General features: G+C 34.6%; 1 protein-coding gene across 2 annotated transcripts in view; it reads left to right on the top strand.

Moving 5' to 3' along the window:
• Positions 1-19,366, top strand: part of SNTG1 (syntrophin gamma 1) — a 941,158-nt gene that overhangs the window by 696,943 nt on the left and 224,849 nt on the right. For both annotated transcript variants that reach the window (XM_059166477.1, XM_059166476.1), the window contains exons 9-10: positions 3,398-3,500; positions 11,545-11,627. In XM_059166477.1, the coding sequence (XP_059022460.1) occupies positions 3,398-3,500; positions 11,545-11,627 (186 nt within the window). The remainder of the gene's footprint in view (positions 1-3,397; positions 3,501-11,544; positions 11,628-19,366) is intronic.

Genomic DNA, 19,366 nt, shown 5'->3' with positions numbered 1-19,366 from the left:
CCCATATATTTCACTGATTCATGACCTCTCAATACAATTATATAATAATTATTGTATCAGTGTTAAATGTCAATGCAAAACATAAGCCAAGTTCATAAGTTTATACTAAGCCAAATACTGAAAACAAAACAAAACAAAACAAACACTGGGACCTTGAGTAGGATTGTCTTTCATCTATAGAAATGTGGGAGGGAATTGATACCTTTTACAGTATTATATCTAATGATCCATGGCATAACATAATCTTCTGTTATTTAAAAATCAATGTTATATTTGTAGATATTGAATCAAAACCAGTTGACCTTTGTGTTGTGAAAAAGCAAAATTTAAACAAGTAAACTTGAAAAATCAATTTATTTTGTTAAGCCACTTATGAATAAGGCAACATCCCATCTAGCAAGTAGGAAGGAGCTCCAAGGTTCTATACAAAACAGAAGAATTTTATAGACAGACATAGGAAGGGACAATTTGTCAAAGAAATTTAAAAAAGAAAAAAGGAAGAAAGTTTTGTTTGAGGCAAGGTCACCTTCCTGAGGAGGAAAGGCAGATGGATTACCTAGTCTTCCTTTGGGGAAATGAAGAGGGACCATGTGACAGATCACCTCCTTGGTGCTGATCAGAAAACTCCTCACTATTTAAGATTACATTTCTGGAAAAGTTTGAAACTGCAGTTAGATTAGGTATTAAGCTCTGGTTTGGTGATAGCCTAACATACATGACTCCATTTTCAGCCTATGGTTTTCATTTTTTTTTAAATAAAGATTTTATTTATTTCTTTGACAGAGAGAGATCACAAGTAGAGAGAGAGAGAGGCTCCCTGCTGAGATCCCGTTGTGGGGCTTGATCCCAGGACCCTGAGATCACCACCTGAGCTGAAGGCACAGGCTAACCTACTGCCACTCAGGCACCCATATGGTTTTCATTCTGATAGCATATTACTTTGTATCTATACTATTTGATGCTGAACTTTAGTAACTCAACTGCTAATGTCTCATGTAAGATGTCTACAGATTGCCCAGGATTCCCTATACTCAGAATTATCTTATCTCTGAAAAATGACAGTTTCATTTCTTCTTTCAATTCTTGTGCATTTTATTAGTTCTTTTCTTGCCTTATTGCAGTAAGACCTGAAGAAAGATTAAGGGAAACAAGTTAGTGGACATTTTTGTCTCATTTCTGAGCTGAGAGAGAAATATCTCAATAAATCACCATTGGTGATGTTTCTTAAAGAAATTTCTATATCTTCTTTATAATATGAAGATACTATTTTATAAACTCAGTTTTCTATAATTTTCATCAAATATATTTTATTAAATTCTTCTTTGCAACCTATTAAATGATTATTTTTTATTTTATTAAACTTTTTTTTTATTTGTCATGAAATATATTATTTTTCCTGCATTTGAGTGGGTGAGTTTTATTGTTCTGTCCTCAAGTTTACAGATTCTAACTTCTGTCATCTTCACTGTATTACTGATTCAATCAATAAGTTTGTTTGTTTTTTATGTTAATGCTGTTTTTAGTTCTATAGTTTTCATTTGGTTCTTTTTTCACAATTTGTATTTTTTCGCTGAGATTTTGTGATTTTTCTTGGTTCAGGAGGATTTGTAATTTCTTGCTGACATATTTTTATTAAAGCAGCTTTAAAAATCCTTGTCAGATAATACCAGTTTGTAATTTATCTAGTTGGAGTTAGCTATCTTTTCTCATTCGAATTGTGATTCTCCTGGTTCTTAGTGAGATATGTTATTTTATCATATCTTAGCCACTTTGCTTATTATGTTGAGCCTGTGGTTCTTATGTATGCTCTCCCCCTCCTTTTTTTCCCCCTTTTTAGCAGGAATTCACTCTATTTGCCATACAGGTCCTAGTCTAATTTTGTGGACTATGGTTCCTTTGGCAATGTGCTTTTTAGAGACTGTTTGGATTCTTTAGTCTAATTGATTTCCCACTGTTACCTGCTGATGCAGTTTGAGGAATGTGGAAAAAATTTTCTCAGGCTGGGCCCCTTGGTGCAACTAAGTGGGCAAAAGGACTCTTTAATCCACCATTGGGTAGAAATCCCTCTGTTGGGAGGGAGACAAACCATAAGTGACTCTTAATCTCACAAAACAAACTGAGGGTTGCCGGGGGGAGGGGGTTTGGGAGAAGGGGGTGGGATTATGGACATTGGGGAGGGTATGTGCTTTGGTGAGTGCTGTGAAGTGTCTAAACCTGGTGATTCACAGACCTGTACCCCTGGGGATAAAAATATATGTTTATAAAAAATAAAAAATTAAAAAAAAAAAAAAGAAATCCCTCTGTTGAGTGGGAGCTTCTAAAACACCCCTCCTCTGTGCTGTTCCATCAGTCCTGGGATCCCTAATAGGTCTTCTTTTCTCTTTCTACCTTTCAGAGTTGGACTTGCTTTTCAGTTGTCTCTTGAGGGTTTTTGAGTGTTTATAATAATTTTGAGTGTTTAAAAAGATGAAGAAGCCAAGCCATTTTCTCCAGAGCCGAAGTCATTCTAAATCATTTTGATAGTCTATTCTCTAATGACTGGATGGAGCATTTTTTCTAGATGTTTAATCACAAACTGTGTTCTCATGTTTATTAACTGTCTCCTGACTAATTATTTGTAATTCTCCGCTTAGTTGATGTGAGATATCCAAATTATAAGTACACCTATATCTTTTCTAGATATGTTTGTTATAGATAACTCCTCAGCTTCTTGTATTTCTTTTAGTATTTCTTACATTTATCTTGATACAATTTTTGAAGAATTGACAATATTTAAAGTGGTAGAACTAGACCTATTAATTCTATAATTTAAAAAGCATTGAGAGTTGATGATAACAGTCTCCACCATTATTCTAAGTCTTCAGGGAAAGGGAAATAAAATATGCAATAATATAATAGGAAAATAATACCTTTTTATATTTTTTGCAAATGTGTTTGACCGAACTGTGCCAATTTTGTTTAATTTGAATTTGCTCTTTCATCAACATCTGGAGGGTCATTTATTTTTATATCTCCAAGTGGTATATAATAGAGGTTTAATATAGATTATTAAATTAATGACACAGTGGCTTGAGCACTGCATCTTTCTGTAGACATCATAATCTCTCATATTGCCTAATATATACCGTATACTAAGAGACCTCTACCAGTAAGAATGGACTATGATGACATTGTGAGTGAACAGGAGACCACCAAATGTTGGGAAGAGGAAGAACATGATGGATATATTCCTACAATGTTACATAATCCATTCCCTCTATCTTTAGTAAAATGTTTTTGACCACTATAGAAAAAAGAGAGGTGGAAAAGACAACAAATCATTCCAGGTTTTGTAACCATATAAAATACTTTGTGACCATACTGATCACAGTATTATTTTTATTCCGTTTTATTTTAGGTTCAGGTGCTTCGGAATGCTGGAGAAGAAGTGACCCTAACAGTGTCATTTTTAAAAAGATCACCTGCTTTCCTCAAACTCCCACTGAATGAAGATTGTGCATGTAAGCATTTATGAAGAATAGGTAAAATGCTCACATCATCATACTTATTTTCTAAGCCATTATTTCCTAACAGTAACTGGTAAATTTTTTAAAGTTGGAGTTTCTGTTTGAATACAAATATTTTTATATCACAAAACATTCTATGAATGCTCATGCAAAGAGAGCAGATGTTATTTTTGTTTCAGAATGTATTTAGCATATTTATAGTTATTTGCTAATCTGTAATTGGAGACATTATTTATTATAAAAATAGTGTCATATCAACTATATACATTTTGTATCTCTATTATATCTCATTCATAATATTTGATTAATATATTTTATCTAACCTATAGAATTATATACTCTTATTTGACTACTGGGCTTGCTAAACAAGCATTATCACTTAAGTCATCTGATGAGGTTAGAGAGATTGAAGGAAGTAACAGTCCATTTGGAAATTTATAAGAGTTGCTTAAAAATCTCTTGCTTTTAAATCAATTAGTTAACAAATTAATTATATATCTACCTGGTGACTTGGCAATTCTACTCCTAAGTACTTATGGTAGTGATATAAAATTGGAAGACTTTCAAAAGCCTTATGCAAGAATGTTCATAATAGCTTTATTCATAGTAGCAAACTATAGGAAACAGCTCTGTTCTATATCAATAGGAGAGTGATTAGCAAACTTCAGTATATTCATCAAATGGAATATTATACAGCAATGTAAATGAACATCTGAACTATGTAACACAAGTGACTTTCATTATGAAATAAGCCAGACATAAAAGAGTAAATAAAGTATGATTCAATTCTAAAAAAGTTCTAGAAGAAGCAAAAAGAAATCTAATACTAAGAAATTAAATTAATGGCTGTTTCTAGTAGTGTTATTTATTGGGAAGAGGCACAAAGGAACTGTGAGATTTTTGTTCTTTTGCAAATGGTTATTGTTCCCTAGATCTCCTCTAAGAAATATTTACCTACCCCATGGTTGCAAGAGATTCCCCTACATTTTTCCTAGAAGCTTTATGAGGTTGGCTTTTATGTTTAAGTTTAGAATCCATCTTAGATTAATTACTTTTTGTGTCTAAGTGAGGAATTTAGAATAAAAAAATGACTTTCTTATTTCCATTAATTTTTGTGTTTGTTCTTTCACTGTAACTACAGTGTTGATCACATTTTCCCATTTTGCAATCTTTCAAGATTATTTAGCTGTTCTAGATTTCTTATATCACTGCATATATTTTATTTTTTTTTAAGATTTTATTTATTTATTTATTTGACAGAGATCACAAGTAGGCAGAGAGGTAGGCAGAGAGAGAGGAAAGGGCTCTCTGCTCTCTGCTGAGCAGAGAGCCCAAAGTGAGGCTTGATCCCAGGACCCTGGGATCATGACCTGAGCCGAAGGCAGAGGCTTTAACCCACTGAGCCACCCAGGTGCCCCCACTGCATACATTTTAGGAATAACACATCAATTTCTACAAAATTCAATTAGTATTGTGAATGGGAATAAGCTGGATTTATAGATAATTTTGAGAATTAATACATTAATAACTTTAAAATCTCTCAATTCTTAAATGTTATATATCTTTCCATTTATTTATGTTTTAATTTTTCTTAGCAACATTTTAGTGCTTTTAGTGAGAAGGTCTTGCATATCATTTTTCATTAAATTTATTTTAACTTATTTTAACTTTCATTAAACTTATTTTAAGCATTTTTTATTCTATCATAAATAGTATTAGAAAAAAACTTTTATTTTCCAGTTACTATTGCTAACACATAGGAATACAGTTTATTTTTATACATGCACATATTCTGCATCATAGGGTTAACTTTCTGTTCTGTAGGATTTTTGATATATTCTTTAAGGCTTTTCACTTATGTTATCTGTAAATAATGAATTCTAATTCTTTCTTTCTAATCCACATTTTTAAAATTTCCTTTTCTTGGCTATTGCAATAGTTAGGACTTCCAGTAAATTGTTATATACTATATTGAGAGTAGGTATCTTTCTCTTGCTCAAGATATTAGAGGAGAAATTTACAGTCTTTTACCATTAAGTATTATATTAGCTATAGGTACTCACACATGTCCTTTATTAGGTTGAGGAAGTGTTCTTTTTATTCTTGGGTTACTGAAAAGTTTTCTTTTCCTTTTAAACATAACTTGATGTTGAACAGTTACAATTTGTTTTACATCCATTGAAATATCATATTTTTAATCTATCTTTTAATTCAGCTTATACGGTGAATTTTTAGTTCACTTTTATTTATTTATTTATTTATTTATTAAAGATTTTATTTATTTATTTGACAGACAAGGATCACAAGTAGACAAAGAAGCAGGCAGAGAGAGAGGAGGAAGCAGGCTCCCTGCTGAGCAGAGAGCCAGATTCAGGGCTGGATCCCAGGACCCTGGGATTATGACCCGAGATGAAGGCAGAGGCTTTAAACCACTGAGCCACCCAGGCACCCCTATTTTATTTTTTTAATTAATTAATTAATTATTTAAATTTCTTTTTAGTGTTCCAGAATTCATTGTTTATGTACAACACCCAGTGTTCTATGCAATACATGCCCTCCCTAATACCCACCACCAGGCTTACCCAATCCCTCACCTCCTACCTCTCCAAAACCCTGAGATTGTTTTTCAGAGTCCATAGTCTCTCATGGTTCATCCTCCCTCCAATTTCCCCCAACTGCCTTCTCCTTTCCATCTCCTCATGTTTTCTGTGTTATTCCTTATGCTCCACAAATAAGTGAAAGCATGATAATTGACTCTCTCTGCTTGACTTATTTCACTCAACATAATCTCTTCAAGTCCTGTCCATGTTATACAGGAGTTGGGTATTCATCCTTTCTGATGGAGGCATAATACTCCATCATGTATATGGACCACATCTTCCTTATCCATTCGTCCATTGAAGAGCATCTTGGTTCTTTCACACTTTGGTGACTGTGGCCGTTGCTGCTATGAACATTGGGGTACAGATGGTACTTCTTTTCACTGTCTGTATCTGTTTTGGTAAATGCCCAGTAGTGCAATTGCAGGGTCATAGTGAAACTGTTTTTAATTTCTTAAGGAATCTCCATACTGTTGTTCAAAGTGGCTGTACCAACTTGCATTCCCACCAACAGTGTAAGAGGGTTGCCGTTTCTCCACATCCTCTCCAACACATGTTGTTTCCTGTCTTTTAATTTTGGCCATTCTAACTGGTGTAAGGTAGTATCTCAGTGTGATTTTGATTTGAATCTCCCTGATGGCAAGTGATAATGAACATTTTTTTTCATGTGTCTGTTAGCCATTTGTATGTCTTCAATAGAGAAGTGTCTGTTCATGTTTTCTGCCTGTTTTTTGACATGATTATCTGTTTTGTGTGTGCTGAGTTTGAAGAGTTCTTTATAGACCCTGGATATCAGTCTTTTGTCTGTACTGTCATTTGCGAATATCTTTTCCCATTTTGTGGGTTGTGTCTTTGTTTTGAGTGTTTCCTTTGCTGTGGAGAAGCTTTTGATCTTAATGAAGTCCCCAAAATTCATTTTTGCTTTTGTTTCCTTGTCCTTTGAAGACATACCTTGAAAGAAGTTGCTGTGGCCGATATCGAAGAGAAGACTGCCTATGTTCTCCTCCATGATTCTGATGGATTCCTGCCTCACATTGAAGTCTTTTATCCATTTTGAGTTTATCTTTGTGTGTGGTGTAAGAGAATGGTCAAGTTTCACTCTTCTACATATAGCTGCCCAGTTTTCCCAGCACCATTTATTGAAGAGACTTTTTTCCACTGTATATTTTTTTCCTGCTTTGTCGAAGATTAGTTGACCATGGAGTTGAGGGTCCATATCTGAGCTCTCTACTCTGTTCCACTGGTCTATGTGTCTGTTTTTATGCCAGTACCATGCTGTCTTGGTGATCACAGCTTTGTAGTAAAGCTTGAAATCAGGTAACGTGATGCCCCCAGCTTTATTTTTGTTTTTCAGCATTTCCTTAGTGATTCGGGGTCTCTTCTGATTCCATACAAATTTTAGGATTATTTGCTCCAGCTCTTTGAAGAATATCAGTGAAATTTTGATTGGAATGGCATTAAAAGTATAGATTGCTCTAGGCAGGATAGACATTTTAACAATGTTTATTCTTCCGATCCAAGAGCATGGAATGGTCTTCCATCTTTTTGTGTCCTCTTCAATTTCTTTCATGAGTGTTCTGTAGTTCCTCGAGTACAGATCCTTTTCCTCTTTGGTTAGGTTTGTTCCCAGGTATCTTATGGTTCTTGGTGCTATAGTAAATTGAGTTGATTCTCTAATTTCACTTTCTGTATTTTCATTGTTAGTGTATAAGAAAGCCAATGATTTCTGTACATTGACTTTGTATCCTGCCACGTTGCTGAATTGCTGTATGAGTTCTATTAGTTTGGGGGTGGAGTCATTTGTGTTTTCCATATAAAGTATCATGTCATCTGCGAAGAGAGAGAGTTTGACTTCTTCATTGCCAGTATGAATACCTTTTATTTCTCTTCATTGTCTGATTGCTGTTGCTAGTACTTCTAATACTATGTTGCACAAGAGTGGTGAGAGTGGGCATCCTTGTCATGTTCCTGATCTCAAAGGGAAGGCTGTGACCTTTTCCCCATTGAGGATGATATTTTTTGTGGGTTTTTCATAAATAGGTTTTATGAAGTTGAGGAATATTCCCTCTATCCCTATATTTAGAAGGATTTTAATCAGGAATGGATGCTGGATTTTGTCAAATGGTTTTTCTGCATTGAGAGGGCCATGTGGTTCTTCTCCTCTTATTGATTTGTTCTATCACATTGATTGATTTGCAAATGTTGAACCACCCTTGCAACCTAGGGATGAATCCCACCTGATCATGGTGGATAATCTTTTTAATGTGCTGTTGGAACCTATTAGCTAGGATCTTGTTGAGAATTTTATCATCCATATTCATCAGGGATATTGGTCTGAAATTCTCCTTTTTGGTGGGGTCTTTGCCCAGTTTGAGGATCAGGGTAATGCTGGATTCACAAAAAGAGTCTGGAAGTTGTCCCTCTGCTTCAATTTTTTGAAAAAGCAACAGGAGAATAGGTATTATTTCTTCTTTGAAAGTTTGGTAGAATTCCCCAGGAAATCTGTCAGGTCCTGGGCTCTTTTTTGGGGGTAGGTTTTTGATCACTGCTTCAATCTCATTACTAGATATTGTTCATTCAAGTTGTCAGTTTCTTCCTGGTTCAATTTTGGAAGTTCATAGTTTTCCAGGAATGCATCCATTTCATCTTGGTTGCTTAACTTACTGGCATATAACTGTTGATAATAATTTCTGATAATTGTTTCTATTTCCTTGGTGTTAACTGTGATCTCTCCCTTTTCATTCATAATTTTATTAATTTGTGTCTTTTCTCTTTTATTTTGGATTATTTTGGACAATGGTTTATTGATCTTATTGATTCTTTCAAAAATCTAGCTTCTAGTTTCATTGTTGTGTTCTACTGTATCTCTAATTTCTATCTCATTGATCTCTGCTCTCATCTTGATTATTTCCCTTCTTGTGTGTGGAGTTGACTTAATTTGTTGTTGATTTTCCCATTCTTTAAATTGTAAAGACAGTTGGTGTATTCTGGATTTTTCAATTTTTTTGAGGGAGACTTGGATGGCTATGTATTTCCCCCTTAGGACCACCTTTGATGTGTCTTTATTCTCATTGGTTTCCATGAATTGTTTAAGTTCTTCTTTGATTTCCTGGTTGATCCAAGCATTCTTAAGCAAGGTGGTCTTTAGCTTCTAGGTGCTTGAATTCCTTCCAAACTTTTCCAAGCTCCAGTTTCAAAGCATTGTGATCTGAAAATACGCAGGGAATAATCTCAATCTTTTGATATCGATTGAGCTTTGATTTGTGATCCAGTATGTGGTCTATTCTGGAGAAGGTTTATATGGTGAATTTTTAAATATTTATTTTCAATACCAAATTAAGCTTGAATTCCTAGGATAAACACCACTGATCATGAAATGTTAAGATTTTTTCTTTATATATTGCTGATTTCCATTTGCTAATATATTAAGACTTTAAAATATATATATATATATATATATGTGTGTGTGTGTGTGTGTGTGTGTGTGCAGGGGCCCTTTCGTGGCTCAGTCATTTGAGCATGTCCTTTCTTTTCAGGTTATGGTCACAGGGTACTGGGATCAAGTGGCTGCATTGGGCTCCCTGCTCAGTAGGGAGTCTGCTTCTCCCTTTCTCTCTCCCCACTGTTCATGCTCTCTCTCTCTCTCAAATAAATAAATACATAAGAAAAACTTAATAAAATATGTTCATGAGGGATAGCCATATATATACTTTTGTAGTGTTTTAGTACTATTTTGGTACTAGGGTTTTTAATGTCTTCATGTAACTTGTGGAATGTAACTCCTCCTTTATTTCCATAAAGATTTTGCTTACCAGTAGTAGTATATTTTTCTTAAATAATTTAATAAATTCACCAAAAGGCAACCTAAGCCTTGAATTATAGTTTTTATTTTGTATGAATTCATCTCTTGAATTTTTTTTGCGATTTTATTTATTTATTTGACAGAGATGACAAGTAGGCAGGCAAGAGAGCAGGGGGAGGCAGGCTCCCCACTGAGCTGAGAGACCAATTCGGGGCTCAATCCTAGGAACCTGAGATCATGACCTGAGCCAAAGGCAGAGGCTTAACCACTGAGCCACCCAGGTGCTCCAATCTCTTGAATTCTTATAGGACTTTTTCTATACTTTTTTCTTCTTTTATAAGTTTTGGTAAAATGTTTTTCAAGATTTTTTTTCCATTTTAACTGAGTTATGAATTTATTTGCATGAAATTATTCATCATATCCTTCTATTATTCTTTTAAATGTTTGTTGGAGACAGTAATTCCACCTTCTTCATTCCTGATATTAATAACTTGTATTTCCTCACTCTTTTTCTACATCATTTTTGCTATAAGCTTTATTAATCTTTCCAAAGAACCCATTTTTGTCTTGGTTAATTTTTCTGTTATTTTGCTCCAATCTTACTATTTTTCACTTTTATTTTTATTATTTTCTGTCTTCTACTTTGATTTAATTTGCTTTTTCATATCTAACTTCTTTTTTTTTGAATAATCATATACATTTTTATTGTTATCTAACTTCTTAAGATAAAAACATACATCATTGAGTTTGTACCTTTCTTTTATGCATACATTTAAATCTTTGAATTTCACTCAAAAGACTGCTTTGGATCTGTCACAGAATTTGACATATTATTTTATTCTGTTCAAAATGGATATACATTTTAAAGTAATATGCTTATGTATTAAAATATTACCTTTAAAATATATAATGTTTTCCAAAAAAAGAATAAAAAAATCAAGAAATATGTATTCTAATCCTAACTGTAAAAAATACTGAATTGTTAAATCTCAGTTTAAGACATATAATACTTATATTTAAAGAAAGAAAGATATTAGTAGATTTCTTATGAGATTCTGATATGAAATATTTTAGTATCAAGTGCACCAATTTAGGTAACATGAAGTTACTTCCAATTGTAGCATATACCAAGAGCATTTATAAAGAGCCCATATGTATCACTTCTTAGCCTTTTGGCTAAGATCAAGTATATAAAGAGCCCATATAAACATTTTTTGCATTGTGGAAAATTATGGTATCTAAAAATATGACTTCCTCATACATTGAGACATGATAATAAATAGAATCTCTGTAGACAAACCACATTCTGAAAAGTTATAAGTATGGTTCATAAGTGTAGGTCACTTTGGATAATGAAATGAAATAATAATTTTATAAGGTTATATGTTTTTATTTAATAAAGCCTTGCAATATTTCTGAAATCAAAGATCAATACATGGTTCTCTTTCAGGGTCCCACTTTATTCACTTAGCTTACTTGCAAAACTCCAGATTTGATATAAGTGAAACTAAAATTAATTTTACTAACTGATTTTCTTGACATTACTGAGTATATGGAAATATATAATGTAGAATGCATCAGTCTAGAATATTTTGGTGTTCTAACCAGTGGTATGTTGTGATGTTTTTTTCTACAGGTGCTCCCAGTGACCAGAGCAGTGGCACCTCCTCTCCTCTTTGTGATAGTGGCTTGCATCTCAACTATCATCCCAACAATACAGTAAGATGATCAAGCCATAGTTCAGATAAATAAGGAGATAGCACAAAGAAAGGAAAAGAATTATATATATACATACATGAAACATACAATATATAAATGAATACATTACATATTATATATAAATATACATTACCTGTGAGTATAATATATATATTATATATATATGAATAATTAGTTTGCAAAAACTGCTAATGATTCTCATTGCTCTGATATAGTAAAATATTTGTTGGCCTCATCCTTTAAACGTTAGGAGTTAAGATTATTTTTTACAACAGTTATTTTTTAATGTCATTTTTGTCATAGCGGGCTTGACAACACGACCAGGGTCGAGAGGGTAAGAGGATGGTGAGACGAAGATGAGACATAAAGAGATGGGGACAGGAGGGACACAGTGGATGATGTCCAAGCAGTGCCAATTTTATTCAAGGCTGTGAGGCATTATATAGCTAACGGAAACAATTATAAGGAAGTATCTATTTTCGGTTGATTGCTCATATACACGTAACATTCACATGAAACCCCTCAAGCTTTTACCAAGTCCATTTTCCAAGCGCTTGGTAGCGGATCTTCTGATGCCAGTAACTTTTGTCTACTTAGCTAATCTTTTACTAGCAATTCACGAGTTTACAATGGTGGAATTTATAATCCGTGCAAGTACAGGGTAATCTTGTAACAGTTAAATGCGCAACCCAGTTTTGCCTCTAATACGTGCAGGCAGTCACGTCAGTGAGTCTTAGGGTCCATAGCTCAGGCACTTTCTCAAGCGCAACTCAACTGATATTCAGGAGGCATGAGTCAGGGCCTGGTCTGATCCTTTGCCTCTAGCTGGGTCGGTGGCTGCCTACACATTTTTCTCCTCTTGGGTCTGCATTAAGCCTTTTGTAAGCTGTAGAAACTTAATTTCATGAGATCACACATAACATCACATAATCATTTTGTAACAGTGCATATTGTATGTAATTTCATGCTCTAACTGATTTGACATAATTTTCATCATTTTTCTTTTGAAATAATTTAGCTGAAAGTAGCTATTTAATTTTCCATTTGGTAGGATTTCTTAACAATCTGCAGGCATACCAGGAAATTAATGCAAAGAGAGAATAGTCTAATATCTTGTTAAAATGTCACAAATGTTAAACTATAGATGTACTTAATCATTGATAAAATTGGCATATTTGTTTTATATATATTTAATAAAATGTTAAATTATCTTTTCCACTTATAATATGAAGGAAACAAGTTTTTGTTGTTGTTTTTTGGATTTTTTTTTATAAATATGTTTGGAACACCATATATTTCACCCTTCAAAATGTTTATACATGCTAAAGACAAAATAGTTCTCTCAGGTTATATGTGAGAGGTTATATATGTCTAACAAATTTCTCCTGAGATCACAAACATGAAGAATAACAGTAGTGCTGATATTAAATAGAGTTTTATTTTTCTATTCTACATATTAGGATATATAGAAAGCACATATCACTTCTGCCTTGTAAGATTCATCTTTCATTTGACATTCTTGACCAAACTGTGGCATTTTACCTCAAAGTACTCCTTTTTTTTTTTTTTTAAAGATTTTATTTATTTATTTGACAGAGAGAAATTACAAGTACACTGAGAGGCAGGCAGAGAGAGAGAGAAGGAAGCAGGCTCCCTGTTGAGCAGAGAGCCCGATGCGGGACTCGATCCCAGGACCCTGAGATCATGACCTGAGCCGAAGGCAGCGGCTTAACCCACTGAGCCACCCAGGCGCCCCCAAAGTACTCCTTTTGAGCATCTTTAGCCTTCATCGTACCTCAGTGCACCACTACATTTCTTAACTGTGTACCTTAAATACCCAAGTCTTTTTAAATTTTATTATTTCTTTGTTCTTAAACCTTGGCAAGACCAAGGGTTATCTCCATCCTCACAAACCAACCACATCCGAGTTATTTCATCTGATCTTCTCTTTTATTTTTGTTGCAAGAGAAATAATGATCACATTATAGATAATATTTAAAACATCACTCTTCAGAAGACGGCAAGGTCTTAGGAAAGCAACATTGCTTTCCTAATGAATCAATGAATATATACATTCTGTGCTGCCACTAGCATGCTTCTTAATACTACAGACTTCTTACAATCTTCAACCAAGCCTTTACATTTTTTTAAATTTATTTTTTATTTTCAGCATAACAGTATTAATTGGTTTTTGCACCACGCCCAGTGCTCCATGCAATCCGTGCCCTCTATAATACCCACCACCTGGTACCCCGACCTCCCAGTCCCTCCCCTTCAAAACACTGAGATTGTTTTTCAGAGTCCATAGTCTCTCATGGTTCACCTCCCCTTCCAATTTCCCCCAACTCCCTTCTCCTCTCTTTCTCCCCGTGTCCTCCATGCTATTTGTTATGCTCCACAAATAAGTGAAACCATATGATAACTGACTCTCTCTGCTTGACTTATTTCACTCAGCATAATCTCTTTTCGTCCCGTCTGTGTTGCTATGAAAGTTGGGTATTCGTCCTTTCTGATGTAGGCATAATACTCCATAGTGTATATGGACCACATCTTCCTTATCCATTCATTTGTTGAAGGGCATCTTGGTTCTTTCCACAGTTTGGCGACCGTGACCATTGCTGCTATAAACATTGGGGTACAGATGGCCCTTCTGTTCACTACATCTGTATCTTTGGGGTAAATACCCAGGAGTGCAATGGCAGGGTCATAGGGAAGTTCTATTTTTAATTTCTTGAGGAATCTCCACACTGTTCTCCAAAGAGGCTGCACCAACTTGCATTCCCACCAACAGTGTAAGAGGGTTCCCCTTTCTCCACATCCCCTCCAACACATGTTGTTTCCTGTCTTGCTAATTTTGGCCATTCTAACTGGTTAAAGGTGATATCTCAATGTAGTTTTGAATCTCCCTGATGGCTAGTGATGATGAACATTTTTTCATGTGTCTGATAGCCATTTGTATGTCTTTATTGGAGAAGTGTCTGTCCATATCTTTTGCCCATTTTTTGATATGATTGTCTGTTTTGTGTGTGTTAAATTTGAGGAGTTCATTATAGATCCTGGATATCAACCTTTTGTCTGTACTGTCATTTGCAAATATCTTCTCCCATTCCATGGGTTGCCTCTTTGTTTTGTTGACTGTTTCCTTTGCTGTGCAGAAGTTTTTGATTTTGATGAAGTCCCAAAAGTTCATTTTCACTTTTGTTTCCTTTGCCTTTGGAGACATATCTTGAAAGAAGTTGCTGTGGCTGATATTGAAGAGATTACTGTCTATGTTCTCCTCTAGGATTCTGATGGATTCCTGTCTCACATTGAGGTTTTTTATCCATTTTGAGTTTATCTTTGTGTACGGTGTAAGAGAATGGCCCAGTTTCATTCTTCTACATATAGCTGCCCAGTTTTCCCAGCACCATTTATTGAAGAGACTGTCTTTTTTCCACTATATATTTTTTCCTGTTTTGTCGAAGATTAGTTGACCATATATATTTTGGACTAAAGTGTCTTCATTCTTATTGGTTTCCATGAATTGTTTAAGTTCTTCTTTGATCTCCTGGTTGATCCAAGCATTCTTAAGCAAGGTGGTCTTTAGCTTCCAGGTGTTTGAGTTCCTTCTGAACTTTTCCTTGTGATTGACCTCCAGTTTCAAAGCATTGTGATCTGAAAATGTGCAAGGAATAATCTCAGTCTTTTGGTATCGGTTGAGTCCTGATTTGTGACCCTGTATGTGGTCTATTCTGGAGAAAGTTCCATGTCACTTGAGAAGAATGAGTATTGTGTTGTTTTAGGGTGGAATGTTCTGTATATATCTATGAGGTCCATCTGGTCCAGTGTGTCATCAATGCTCTTATTTCTTTATTGATTTTCTGCTTTGATGATCTGTCTATTTCTGAGAGAGGCGTGTTACGATCTCCAAAGACTAGTGTATTCATAGCAATATGACTCTTTATCTTGAAACAGTTTTCTTATGTAATTGGCTGATCCCATATTGGGGGCATAGATATTTACAATTGTTAGATCATCTTGGTGGATAGTTCCTTTAAGAATGATGTAGTGTCCTTCTGTATCTCTGACTACAGTCTTTAGTTTAAAATCTAATTTATCTGATATGAGAATCGCTACCCCAGCCTTTTTTTGAGGCCCATTGGCATGAAAGATGCTTCTCCATCCCTTCACTTTCAGTCTGGGTGTATCTTTAGGTTCAAAATGGGTCTGTTGTAGACAACATATGGATGGGTCCTGTCGTTTTGTCCAGTCTGCAACCCTGTGCCGTTTTATGGGCACATTTAGGCCATCCACATTGAGGGTGATTATTGATAGATACGTTTTTATTGACATCGTGTTACCTTTGAAGTCTTTCTTTCTGTAGATTTCTTGACATTTTACTTCAGAAACTACTCACCTTCTTTCCTTAAAATTTAGATGCTCTTGGTGTTTTCGATGATTTTCCAGTCTGCTTTACTGGGCAGACCTATACCCAGCCACTGTGAGTAGGTTATCAAACCACACCATCACACTCTTCGCCCCACATCTCCCGCCCCCAACCCACCCCATTCACTGCTGACTTCTCTGGAGTCACTACTCCCTCCCAGGTGGTTGCAGCCAACAGTTTGAGATCTTCAGGATCCCACATCTCTGCCAAGTTTGTTCCCTGTCTCATCCACTGCTTTACTCAGGAAAGCCTCCACAGGTTTATCCTGAGAACTTCCCCTTCACATATCATTGAAAGAAAAGTCCCCATCTGAGCTCCGCTCCTCAGACAGGAAGGAAGAGCTCTTTTACTTCAGAATAGGCAGAAGCTGTTTAGTCCTATTTTTAATCTAATTCTTGTCCTATTACCCCTAGATGCCTTATAATAAGGAGAAGTGAAGAAGTCAACATAGAAGAGCTATGGCTAACAATCATTCTTTTTCTTCTTCTTCTTCTTTTTCTTTTTTTTTTAATAACTCATCTCATTAACACATAAAAACATCTATGGATTTAATTTCATGAATGATGCCTCTATGTTGTTGCTTGCTATCATGTCCTCTTTAGAAAGGTATGATTAAGCAATAAAATCATTGAGTAATTCTACAACATAACTCTTCCACATAAATCCCTCTATATAAAATTTAAAATACAATTGTAAATTTCCCTTATAGGAATTATATCTTTTTATTTTCAAGAGAGACTTTTATTTTCATTTTCAGCATTAGGATTGAACACTATTTTGCCATTGCTGAAGATCTTTAGGTGCAGGGCAATTCATGATACTTACCATGCATTTAGAGAATAAGAACCAAGACATATGTAAATTGAAATAAAGTATATTAAAATTAAAAAAAAATAATGTGCTTCAATTAAATAAATTTTTACTGGGTATCTGCTTTGTGGAAACACTCTTCTAGATACCATGGGGAGAAGTTAATTGTGTGTCCTGACCAAAATAGTTTAAAATTCAGATCTATAGACAAATGCATAAAATTAATTATAATAGAAGCAGAAAAAGAACAATGGATATTAACATTTAGAAATCAGAGGAAAGGGCTACTAGGGACTTTGAATATCTGATTTAATTGAGCTCAACAAAGATTGAAGGACTATGAACCCAATCTTTGTTCTAATGCCTCTAAGAGAATGAATCTTCAGGCCCCATCAGATCACACTGACTTAACCTGGCCAGTGCTATCCTGTGTTTCTCTTCCGTGTCTTGACAGGCTTGGAGGCAGGTATGGAGAGTGGAGGACATTTCTACCCAGAGATTTCTAAAATTAGGAGCAGTTAAAGGCATGTTTTCTTCTGATCCCTCACTAAATAACAATGAACAAGGGTAAATAGGAAGGAAATATGAACTGAGAAGCATTTCTCCACAGAATATGTGCACAATCTAAGCAGTCTTCTTAAGAGAAGCATTCAATTCTCTGATCTGTCTAAATCCTCAATTCTACTCTGGACCCAGGTAACCCCATTTTTTAATTACTAAGGCTTAATTATTCTCTGAAGCAAATTTTGAGTAACTAGGCACTTTTTGTTTTCTGAAACAGCATTTTAAGAATATGGGAAAATATATTAACATCACTCCACCATCTTAACTAAAAATATAGTCTAGCTGTTCTAGGTCACTGATTTTAGGGTATACAAGAGTCTTCTGGTTTGCAGCCAATGTGGAAGAACAGAATTTATTTTGTGCTCACCAGGATACTTAAGTTCAGATAATTAGCTAACCAGATTCTGAGAAAAACTTTTCTTAACCATATACCTTTACTGAATACTTTTTATGCCAAGTCCTTACAAAATCTAGATTAGCATTTTGCTCAATTCTATTTTGATATAATTATTGTTCTTGAGATTGTTGCATGGCAATATACCTTGAGTTGTGTTAAGTTTGGGGCAAAGAATCTATTTTAAAGCAAAGACTATGTAAATATTACTTTTCCCATTCACATTATTACTATTCTAGAAAACAACATTCTTGACATTGAAGAATAAAGCTCTTATAAAAAACATTATTTTAGTTCATTCATGTATAATTAAAAATAACTCTAAGATATAATAATAAATACTATTAAAGAAAAATAGAAAACAAAATTATATTCAATTTTCATAATTAAATAAGGATGAACAATCATCAAAGCTCATTATAAATAACAGATCTGTAAAATGAAATACATTAATGTTGATTCACTCAATAGCTGAAGTGGGACTTATTTCATACTTTTTATAAAGAAACATAAAAGAAAGTGACATTTGACAACTTTGTTTCCTGAAAGTATCAAGTTGAGATGCTACATCAAAGACATGTCAAAGATCACATGTATTTTCTTTCCTTTTTTTTTTTTTTGAAGATTTTATTTATTTATTTTACAGAGATCAGGAGTAGGCAGAGAGAAAGAGGAGGAAGCAGGCTCCCCACCGAGCAGAGAGCCCAACACCTGGCTTGATCCCAGGACCCTGAGATCATGACCTGAGCTGTAGGCAGAGGCTTTAACCTAGTGAGCCACCCAGTGGCTTATACATATACATACAATTCATATGTATTTTCACATGTGAAATATTTTATATTTCAGGTGATGCCTGGAGACTTAATAAGACTATGAAGTCTTATGAAACATGATTTCTAAAGCTTATATTCATCTATTAGTGATTATCATTGTCCTCAAATTCCATTGCTTTACTCTTTTATCTTGTTATACTTCCTACATCATTTGTTCTTGGAACATAAAAAGAAAAGGGAACTACTTGTGTTTTTCAAGAAAGATGAGGAACCATCTTTAAATAACTTGCCAAAAATCATATAACAGAATTGTAAATTAATCAAGACAAAAATCTGAGTTATTATTTGCATGTTTTCACCTCTGATTATGAATGGTAAATATTATGCTATAATAGATATGATGGCCCTACAATCATAAAGACATAGGTATGAATGAATCTGCCTGGCTCTGTCATTTTCAGGTGAGCTGACCTAGGCCATTTATTTACTGTAAAACTTCTCAGGAGAGAACCATGCACACTGGGGTCCTTTGAGTCCATTCCAGACATACGTTGATATGTGCTTGATAGTTATAGGGCAGCTTGGTGGGACCTGGGACACTTAACACTTGCTACAGTCTGTTCTGGTCACAGAAACCTATTCGGTTTATCCAAGTGTGTCACTGAAGATTATTGTTTTTTCAAGGGTCCTCATGCAGAAAGTGGGGACATAATAGTTTACTGAGTCCAAAAATGCTTTAGGTTTTTCTTTTGTGAGCAGAAGCCTTGTGATA

The sequence above is a fragment of the Mustela lutreola genome, chromosome 3 (assembly GCF_030435805.1).
Source record: "Mustela lutreola isolate mMusLut2 chromosome 3, mMusLut2.pri, whole genome shotgun sequence".
Classification (NCBI taxonomy): domain Eukaryota; kingdom Metazoa; phylum Chordata; class Mammalia; order Carnivora; family Mustelidae; genus Mustela; species Mustela lutreola.
The sequence above is the reverse complement of the archived record's forward strand: the minus strand, read 5'-3'. Positions and strand labels throughout refer to the sequence as shown.